The 12399-nt window shown below is 32.6% G+C and overlaps 1 protein-coding gene across 1 annotated transcript; it reads left to right on the top strand.

The window, feature by feature from the left end:
* Positions 1 to 13: 13 nt before the first annotated feature.
* Positions 14 to 7957, top strand: LOC110445259 (COMM domain-containing protein 1-like). Its single transcript, XM_021489765.1, has 3 exons — positions 14 to 207; positions 6718 to 7008; positions 7801 to 7957. Exons 1-3 carry the CDS (start codon positions 40 to 42, stop codon positions 7903 to 7905), a joined length of 564 nt encoding a protein of 187 aa, XP_021345440.1. The 5' UTR covers positions 14 to 39; the 3' UTR covers positions 7906 to 7957.
* Positions 7958 to 12399: the final 4442 nt, after the last annotated feature.

Genomic DNA, 12399 nt, shown 5'->3' with positions numbered 1-12399 from the left:
AAAGTTCAGAGATACGCACTGCAGTCACATGAGAGGAAAATGGCGGAAGAGACGAAAAACACGATAGCTTTGCTAAATGGCTTAGCAAGAAGAACATATTACAAAGAAGATGAGATTTCAGACGAATTCTTAAAGAGTCAGATATACCCAGAAATGGATGATGAAGAATTCAACAGACTTGTATCCAGGTTCTCAGGACTAATGAAGGCAAGAGCTTGTGAACATATAAACAAACACGCCCATCTGACAGTTGAACACTTCCGACACCGAATATCATTCTTTGTGCCAACTGCCAACATCCTTTTACATGAACACAGATGACATCATAACAAAAAGCAACATCAGTAACATTGTTACTACAATAGTGTAACAAAGTGACATCAGAATAAGAAATATAGGTGACATCATTACATCAACATCAGTGACATTATTACAGCAACATCAGTGAGATTATTACAGCAACACCAGTAACATAATTACAGCAACACCAGTAAAATGATTACAGCAACATCAGTGACATTACTACAGCAACATCAGTGACATTATTAGAGCAACACCAGTAACATAATGACAGCAACACCAGTAACATTATGACAGCAACATATGTGACATTATTAGAGTAACATAAGTAACATAATCACATCAACACCAGTAACATTATTACAGCAACATTAGTGACATAATTACAGCAACATCAGTAACATAATTACAGCAACACCAGTAACATAATTACAGCAAGATATGTGACATTAGAGCAACACCAGTAACATAATTACAGCAACACCAGTAACATAATTACAGCAAGATATGTGACATTATTACAGCAACACCAGTAACATAATTACAGCAACACCAGTAACATAATTACAGCAACACCAGTAACATAATTACAGCAACACCAGTAACATAATTACAGCAAGATATGTGACATTATTAGAACAACACCAGTAACATAATTACAGCAACACCAGAAACCTAATAGCAGCAACATCAGTGACATTATTACAGCAACATCAGTGACATTATTAAAGCAACATCAGTAACATAATAACAGCAACACCAGTAACATAATTACAGCAACACCAGTAACATAATTACAGCGAAACCAGTAACATTATTACAGCAACATCAGTGACATTATTACAGCAACATCAGTGACATTATTAAAGCAACATCAGTAACATAATAACAGCAACACCAGTAACATAATTACAGCAACACCAGTAACATAATTACAGCGAAACCAGTAACATTATTACAGCAACATCAGTGACATTATTACAGCAACATCAGTGACATTATTAAAGCAACATCAGTAACATAATAACAGCAACACCAGTAACATAATTACAGCAACACCAGTAACATAATTACAGCGAAACCAGTAACATTATTACAGCAACATCAGTGACATCATTACAGCAACATCAGTGACATTATTAAAGCAACATCAGTAACATAATAACAGCAACACCAGTAACATAATTACAGCAACACCAGTAACATAATTACAGCAACACCATTAACATTATTACAGCAACATATGTGACATTATTAGAGTAACATAAGTAACATAATCACATCAACATCAGTAACATAATAACAGTAACACCAGTAACATAATTACAGCAACATATGTGAAATTAGAGCAACACCAGTAACATAATTACAGCAACATCAGTAGCATAAATACAGCAACATTAGTGACATTATTACAACATCATCAATGACATAATTACAGCAACATCAGTAACATAATTACAGCAACACCAGTAACATTATAAAAGCAACACCAGTAACAAAATTACAGCAACATATGTGACATTATTAGAGTAATATAAGTATCATAATCACATCAACACCAGTAACATTATTACAGCAACACCATTAACATTATTACAGCAACATATGTGACATTATTAGAGTAATATAAGTATAATAATCACATCAACACCAGTAACATTATTACAGCAACACCAGAAACCTAATAGCAGCAACATCAGTGACATTATTACAGCAACATATGTGACATTATTAAAGCAACATCAGTAACATAATAACAGCAACACCAGTAACATAATTACAGCGAAACCAGTAACATTATTACAGCAACATCAGTGATATTATAGCAGCAGCATCAGTGACATTATTACAGCAACATCAGAGAGTAATATAAGTATCATAATCACATCAACACCAGTAACATTATCCAGAAACCTAATAGCAGCAACATCAGAGACATTATTACAGCAACATCAGCGACATTATTAAAGCAACATAAGTAACATAATCACAGCAACACCAGTAACATTATAACAGCAACACCAGTAACAAAATTACAGAAACATATGTGACATTATTAGAGTAATATAAGTATCATAATCACATCAACACCAGTAACATTATTACAGCAACATATGTGACATAATTACAGCAACATCAGTAACATAATTACAGCAACACCAGTAACATTATTACAGCAACATATGTGACATAATTACAGCAACATCAGTAACATAATTACAGCAACACCAGTAAAATTATTACAGCAACATCAGTGATATTATAGCAGCAGCATCAGTGACATTATTACAGCAACATCAGTGACATTATTAAAGCAACATCAGTGACATTATTACAGCAACATCAGAGAGTAATATAAGTATCATAATCACATCAAATATGTGACATTATTAGAGTAACATAAGTAACATAATAACATCAACATCAGTAACATAATAACAGTAACACCAGCAACATAATTACAGCAACATATGTGAAATTAAAGCAACACCAGTAACATAATTACAGGAACATCAGTAGCATAAATACAGCAACATTAGTGACATTATTACAACATCATCAATGACATAATTACAGCAACATCAGTAACATAATTACAGCAACACCAGTAACATTATTACAGCAACACCATTAACATTATTACAGCAACATATGTGACATAATTACAGCAACATCAGTAACATAATTACAGCAACACCAGAAACATTATAAAAGCAACACCAGTAACAAAATTACCGCAACATATGTGACATTATTAGAGTAACATAAGTAACATAATCACATCAACATCAGTAACATAATAACAGCAACACCAGTAGCATAATTACAGGAACATATGTGAAATTAGAGCAACACCAGTAGCATAATTACAGGAACATATGTGAAATTAGAGCAACACCAGTAACATAATTACAGTAACATCAGTAGCATAAATACAGCAACATCAGTGACATTATTACAGCAACATCAGTGACAATATTAAAGCAACATCAGTAACATAATAACAGCAACACCAGTAACATAATTACAGCAACATATGTGAAATTAGAGCAACACCAGTAACATAATTACAGGAACATCAGTAGCATAAATACAGCAACATTAGTGACATTATTACAACATCATCAATGACATAATTACAGCAACATCAGTAACATAATCACAGCAACACCAGTAACATTATAACAGCAACACCAGTAACAAAATTACAGCAACATATGTGACATTATTAGAGTAATATAAGTAACATAATCACATCAACACCAGTAACATTATTACAGCAACATATGTGACATAATTACAGCAACATCAGTAACATAATTACAGCAACACCAGAAACAAAATTACAGCAACATATGTGACATAATTACAGCAAGATATGTGACATTAGAGCAACACCAGTAACATTATAACAGCAACACCGGTAACATTATGACAGCAACATATGTGACATTATTAGAGTAACATAAGTAACATAATCACATCAACACCAGTAACATTATTACAGCAACATTAGTGACATAATTACAGCAACACCAGTAACATAATTACAGCAACATCAGTGATATTATAGCAGCAGCATCAGTGACATTATTACAGCAACACCAGTAACATTATTACAGCAACATCAGTGACATAATTACAGCAACATATGTGACATTAGAGCAACACCAGTAACATAATTACAGCAACATCAGTAGCATAAATACAGCAACATCAGTGACATTATTACAGCACCATCAATGACATATAAATACAGCAACATCAGTAACATAATTACAGCAACACCAGTAACATTATTGCAGCAACATCGAGTGATATTATAGCAGCAACATCAGTGACATTATTACAGCAACATCAGCGACATCATTACAGCAACACCAGTGATATTATTACAGCAACATCAGTAGCATAATTTCAGCAACATCAATAACATAATTACAGCAACACCAGTAACATTATTACAGCAACAGCAGTGATATTAAAGCAGCAGCATCAGTGACATTATTACAGCAACATCAGTGACATCATTACAGCAACACCAGTGATATTATTACAGCAACATCAGTAGCATAATTTCAGCAACATCAATAACATAATTACAGCAACACCAGTAACATTATTACAGTAACATCAGTGATATTATAGCAGCAACATCAGTGACATTGTTACAGCAACATCAGTGACATTATTAAAGCAACATCAGTAACATAATTACAGCAACACCAGTAACATTATTGCAGCAACATCGAGTGATATTATAGCAGCAACATCAGTGACATTATTACAGCAACATCAGCGACATCATTACAGCAACACCAGTGATATTATTACAGCAACACCAGTAGCATAATTTCAGCAACATCAATAACATAATTACAGCAACACCAGTAACATTATTACAGCAACATCAGTGACATAATTACAGCAACATATGTGACATTAGAGCAACACCAGTAACATAATTACAGCAACATCAGTAACATAATTACAGCAACATCAGTAACATAATTACAGCAACATCAGTAACATAATTACAGCAACATCAGTAACATAATTACAGCAACACCAGTAACATAATTACATCAACATCAGTGATATTATAGCAGCAGCATCAGTGACATTATTACAGCAACATCAGTGCCATTATTAAAGCAACATCAGTAACATAATAACAGCAACACCAGTAACATAATTACAGCAAAACCAGTAACATTATTACAGCAACATCAGTGACATTATTACAGCAACATCAGTGACATCATTACAGCAACACCAGTGATATTATTACAGCAACATCAGTAGCATAATTTCAGCAACATCAATAACATAATTACAGCAACACCAGTAACATTATTGCAGCAACATCGAGTGATATTATAGCAGCAACATCAGTGACATTATTACAGCAACATCAGTGACATTATTAAAGCAACATCAGTAACATAATAACAGCAACACCAGTAACATAATTACAGCAACACCAGAAACATAATTACAGCAACACCAGTAACATAATTACATCAACATCAGTGATATTATAGCAGCAGCATCAGTGACATTATTACAGCAACATCAGTGACATTATTAAAGCAACATCAGTGACATTATTACAGCAAAATCAGTAACATAATAACAGCAACACCAGTAACATTATTACAGCAAAATCAGTGACATTATAACAGCAACACTAGTGACATTATAACAGCAAACCAATAATATCAGAGCAACATCAATACAATCACTTAAGTATAATAAGTGACACCAATAGAGTATTAAAGTGACATATTCAAAATGACATCATCACATCAACATCAGTGACATTATTACAGCAATATTAATGTCATTACAGCGACATCAAAGACAGCATTGATGGAAATTAGTGACATCATTAGAGTAGGAAAAAATGGCACCATAAGAGTGAAAACATCAATAAATTAATTGGAGTATAATTAGTGACATCATAATATCAATTTTATAATTTTATTTTAGATACCATATACTCGCCAAACAATATAGAGAAAAATACACTATACAGTTGTAGAACTTAGGAAATCGGCGGGTTCGACACAGCCTAGGAGTCAACTCCGATTACAATTAATTTAGAGCAACAACAATGACATTAGAGCAATATCAATAAAATATTAGAGTAAAATCAGTGACTTTATTAGAATAACATGAATACAATCATTAGAGAAACTTCAATGAAATCATAGTGGTAAGACAGACAAAGGGTTAGTGCACAGTGTGCTAAAGAATTCATTACTGGTAGGAGACAATGGATTACCTCACAATAGTTTGTTTGTTTCATTTCAAACTTGTTCTTGAATCTTTGATGCAGAATTTTAACATAAGCATCACATACAGATGTATTTACATGGATATATACAGGCCCTTTTTATGGCCGAATATGGGTCAGTATCCCTCTCCAATTTTGGCATTATTTTCGCCTATTTCAGCTTTATTTTCCCCTATTTCAGTTATTCTGCTATTTTTGTTTATATTTTCGAACAGTTCCACATCGAAGCGATTTATTTCATTTTTTCCTGTGTTCATGTTACTTGTCACAGCTGATATTTTACAAAACTGTTTACAGCTAGCCCTGTTTACAGTATACAATAACACTGTTTACAGCTAGCCCTGTTTACGATATACAATATCATAACAGTCACACAAACACTTTATTCTAATGCATATTCGGTGGTCAATTTGAAGCGTCTATAATGAACAGCAAGAAACAATTATTAAGGATGTCATCCATGCCCCCCTCTCTTACTCTCCCCCTGGCTCCGGCCTGTGGCCACCCTTCCCACCGGCGGGTCATGCACCTAGAGTGCATATTTTCCCCTTTTTCAGAAAAGGGTACTTACTTTCTATTCCTGAATTAATCCCTTATTTAAAATGTGGTTTCAGAATATGGTTTCAGCTGACATGGATTTCAACCAATTAGAAGCTTTTGTTGTGTCTCAAACAAAACGTCGAGAGGGAGCTCTAACGGAAGGACAAGCGAATGCATTCCGAAGGTTCTGGAAATCACACAAGAACAAAATACACGACAGTTTAGTGGTTGATACTAATTGGAACAATAGTTTAAAACAAGTTTCTTGGAGAATTGATGTAAAATCACAGTCAAAAAATGTGGATCAAATAAACGAACCAACAGCCATCATGGAACTGCAGTTACAGGGAAACAGCATCTCTAAGGTATTCTCATATAAATATATTGATTATAACACACCTGTTTAATCATACCATTTATCACATACTTGTCTGTGATATTGGCTATTCGTCATATCTACCTGGCCAGCGCTATATTTGTTAAACTTCTGGATCAACACTTTTCAGAAAAATCACACCTCAAACTGGTTGCACACATGTTCATTGCTTATCTGTCTGTATGTACTTTCCTTTTCAGTGTGGTTTTAATTACGGTAGAATTTGATTATAGTTAAGCTCATATAAAATAAATTTTCTGTGTGTAGCATTTGTAATTGCTAATAATTTTGATGTTATAGAGCAGTATATGATAAAAAGTTACCTTACAGCCAATTCCATATCCCACTCTGTATCAACCCTCGCCCCATATCATTATCAGTCCTCAAGCCTCGCCCTTTTGTATCAGCCCTCGCCCCATATCATTATCAGTCCTCAAGCCCCTTTGCCTGATATATATGGAAGTCTAGGACTGACTGTGTCATTAATGTGGTAACAGGACAATAATATTTCATTCATGAACATTCATATTCATTAGTGAACCTTTCTTTACAATAATCATTATTTTCTTAGGCATATCCAAAAATTACTAAACGTTTTTGGATAATAGATTGTTCTCTGATGAAACAAGTTTTACATTGTTCCTTATTTGGTTGAAAAAAGTATATTGCAGTTTGGATCTTTGTTAACATAAATTTATGGGCTGTACTTTGTTAGAATGTCAGACATCTTGATTATGTTATTCGCATGTGAACTGATCCTGGCCATCTTTTTTAATTTCAGAATACTGAGGTTGTTCAGTTTGAGATGGATGAAAATAAACTAATTACAGTTTTACAAAGTATGAAAGACATTGAGAGTGAAATCAACAAATACAGTCATCAGTAAACAATGTGGATTATGTAATAAGTTTTATCTAATAAATCATCTACCAAAGAAATGCTGTTATAGAGTTTCACATCAACCAGCTCCCACAGAAAACCTGAATGGGTTAGTGGTGTCTATCGGAAGTAATTGTCTAATAGTCTTTTTATGACATCTTTGAAGTATGAGCAAATTGTACATTTATTTTTTTACTAATGTGCAAAAAACAAAGACAAAAAATTATCACAACAGTATGGCAAGTTGACAGTTACCGTAATAATTTATGCCGTTATGCAGTGTGTTTAGCTCCAATAATAATGCGTACCACATACAACATTTCATCACAGCATCATCAGCTTTTCTAATATGAATAAAGGAAATTTTAATTAGATGAACATTTCATAGAAACAGCAACCCATTTATTTTATGGCAACTTGACTTGTTATGATAAAAATATGGTATACATTTTGTAATTTTGCTTTGAACTCCTTGAATGAAACATAAATACAGTGAAATTCACCTCGGTCTACTGGATAACCGAACTACTCAAGGTAAATACAGTGAAATTCACCTCCGTCTACTGGATAACCGACCTACTCAAGGGATGCAGATGTAAACCCAACAAATAAACAAACAACATTTTCTTTACAAAGACATTTGATGTTATACTTGTTATACTGACTCCAATTTTAACTCACCTAGCTAATCACACTGTTAACAAAACTCCCATTATATTTGCATCCATTATATCCAAACAGTTTCCTTGCATAAAAACATTGAAGGTCTGCTTCTTTTTATTGAGATTTATAATGAAGCTATTGAAGAAATAAGATAACTTTGCTACATACAAAATCTAATGAACTCGGCTGTTAAAGTCCAGAAATTATTTTCAAAATACTGCACTGAGAAAGGGTTTCTTTATGTATTTATTTTGCATATAGTTCAAGTTATATACATAGTTTTCAACTTGTGGAATATTTTAAAATTATATTATAATGTAATATATATAAAATTATATAATCAATTATGTACCCTATCCCATTTGGAGCCCCAAAATGATTTACCCTACCCCATTTGGAGCCCCACACACAGCTTTCAATGAATTGCACCACCACACCAGTTACAAAATAAAACACCGCTGCTCACAGTTGATTCAGGTATGTGATTAATGATTTTTATATGTAGCAGAAATCCTGTGGTCAAATGTCACTTTCTCGGACAAAATCATTCTTTTTCAACAAACAGGTTCAGCAATGGCCACTGATTACATTGGTCTCAATACAAGATTACCAAACTTCCTCCTTTCTACAAGAACATTCCTATAGTAGAAATACATAACTTGTTTAATTACGTGCATTTGTGTAAAAGAAAGGATTTGGCAAGGTTTTGTTACCAGTACTGAAAAGCTCTTCGATAATTTCAGCCTCATATGAATAGAAGAGCAAGTAGGTCAGAAGAGGGGCCCATTTTGTTCCCATAGGAATTCCTTCAGTCTGCTGGAAAATCTTGCCACCAGACTCAAAGATATTGTCAATCAGAACCACAAATTCTCGACGGTTTTATCCTCAGTATATTTCATTCTGGCCTTTGAGGTACGGAAGTTTAAAGAACGGAAATATAAAATGTTTCGATAAAGAAACACTTTTGAGGAGAGATGCTCTAATTGGTCGTCATATCTTTTGAGTTAATTACACCTGTGGATATTCAGTTCCAGAAAAGGACCATTTTCATCCTGATTTAATGAAGCTAAGAATGGCTGTTAGAAATTTGGTTAAGAAAGATTCTTGTGAAGTATCGAATACAAACGTGGCTGGTCCGTAATTTTGTCATTAACTGAGCGTGATTTACTAGAACTTGTGTTTCGTCTTTCTAAAACAGTGGAAATGAATAGATAGGATTTTGTTTGGTTATCAAACAAGCCTAGTTCATTTTGTAGGCAAAGATTAAGTTATAAGTTGCTTTGTCTGCAGACACAACCGTTTAGTACTTATACTTTTTAGTACTAAAGGGAGGGAGATGCTTATTTATACTTTTTAGTTCTAATGGGAGATGTTTTAGTACTAATGGGGGATGCTTATTTATACTTTGTCATAATAAAGGGAGATATACTTATTTATACATTTTAGTACGAATCGGAGATATTTGTATATCCATTTTAGTTCTTATGTGAGATACTTATTTAAACATTTTAGTACTAGCGGGAGATGCTTATTTATACATTTTAATACTAATGGGAGATATTATTATATCCATGTTAGTACTAATGGGAGATACTTATTGATATATTTCAGTTCTAATGGAAGATGCTTATTTATACTTAGTAGTACTAACGGGAGATAATTATTGATATATTTCAGTTCTAATGAGAGATGTTTATTTATACTTTTGAGTTTTAATTGGAGATAGTTATTTATACATTTAAGTATATTTATACTTAGAAGTACTAGAGGGAGATACCTATTTATACATTTTAGTACTAATGGGGAATGCTTATTTATACTTAGTAGTACTAAAGGGATATACCTATTTATACATTTTAGTACTAATGGGAGATGCTTATTTATACTAATTAGTACTAAAGGGAGATACCTATTTATACATTTTAGTACTAATGGGGAATGGTTATTTATACTTAGTAGTACTAAAGGGAGATGCCTATTTATACATTTTAGTACTAATGGGGAATGGTTATTTATACTTAGTAGTACTAAAGGGAGATACTAACTTATACATTTTAGTACTAATGGGGAATGCTTGTTTATACTTAGTAATACTAAAGGGATATACTTATTTATTCATTTTAGTACTAATGGTGAATGCTTATTTATTCTTAGTAGTACTAAAGGGAGATACTTATTTATACATTTGAGTACTAATGGGGAATGCTTATTCATACTTATTAGTACTAAAGGGAGATATTAATTTATACATTTTAGTACTAATGATGAATGCTTATATATACTTAGTAGTACTAAAGGGAGATACTAATTTATACATTTTAGTACTAATGGGGAATGCTTATTCATACTTATTAGTTCTAAAGGGAGATATTAATTTATACATTTTAGTACTAATGAGGAATGCTTATATATACTTAGTAGTACTAAAGGGAGATACTAACTTATACATTTTAGTACTAATGGGGAATGCTTGTTTATACTTAGTAATACTAAAGGGATATACTTATTTATACATTGTAGTACTAATGGGGAATGCTTATTTATACTTAGTAGTACTAAAGGTAGATACTTATTTATACATTTTAGTACTAATGGGAAATGCTTATTTATACTTAGTAGTACTAAAGGTAGATACTTATTTATACATTTTAGTACTAATGGGAAATGCTTATTTATACTTAGTAGTACTAAAGGTAGATACTTATTTATACATTTTAGTACTAATGGGGAATGCTTGTTTATACTTAGGAGTACTAAAGGGATATACCTATTTATACATTTTAGTACTAATGGGGAATGGTTATTTATACTTAGTAGTACTAAAGGGAGATACCTATTTATACATTTTAGTACTAATGGGAGATGCTTATTTATACTAATTAGTACTAAAGGGAGATCCCTATTTATACATTTTAGTACTAATGGGGAATGGTTATTTATACTTAGTAGTACTAAAGGGAGATACCTATTTATACATTTTAGTACTAATGGGGAATGCTTATTTATACTTAGTAGTACTAAAGGGAGATACTTATTTATACATTTTAGTACTAATGGGGAATGCTTATTCATACTTATTAGTACTAAAGGGAGATATTAATTTATACATTTTAGTACTAATGAGGAATGCTTATATATACTTAGTAGTACTAAAGGGAGATACTAATTAGGTTATCTTTGCTGTAAATTTTCTAAGAATGCAATTTTGTGAATACATCTCTTATAAAATCAAGATCGTAAGCACATTTCTTATACAGATGACATGTCAAATGAGCATGATAGCAAAGGGAACAACCCGGAAATTGAGAGTTATCTCCCTTCGCAATTTGTTTGGAAAGTTGACGAGGAATATGGAGAGTGAAAAATCATAGAATCGATACATTTTGGAGGTTAACTAGATTTACTAAAACAATATCGATAAAACAATGGCAAAATACGAACAAAGGAATCATTTACATGGATACCATTGTAAAAAGTTTCAGTAGAATAAGTTCAAGTATCCCGGAAGGGTTAGCGTCTCCTGCTCATCGACGAAACTCGCCATGTCAATGTAGGTCAAATTCAAGTAAAGTCAAGTCCTTACATCGAGAACTCCGGTTATAACAACAAAAAACTACAAGGGGTACTAATGAGCGTAACTTAAACATCAACCTTTATAATACTAAATGCTACATTAAATCGGTGACATGTTCCACGAACTCTTCATACTCGTACGCGGTACTAGTGTACTAAATAACGCAGTGAGAAAAACAAATAACAGATCTAAATTGGCGATCACTGATACTGTTGGATAAAGACCAGAAGATATACTTAAGCTGAAATAATTATCATAAAATAT

Source organism: Mizuhopecten yessoensis, unplaced genomic scaffold (assembly GCF_002113885.1).
Source record: "Mizuhopecten yessoensis strain PY_sf001 unplaced genomic scaffold, ASM211388v2 scaffold2137, whole genome shotgun sequence".
Taxonomy (NCBI): Eukaryota; Metazoa; Mollusca; class Bivalvia; order Pectinida; family Pectinidae; genus Mizuhopecten; species Mizuhopecten yessoensis.
The sequence above is the reverse complement of the archived record's forward strand: the minus strand, read 5'-3'. Positions and strand labels throughout refer to the sequence as shown.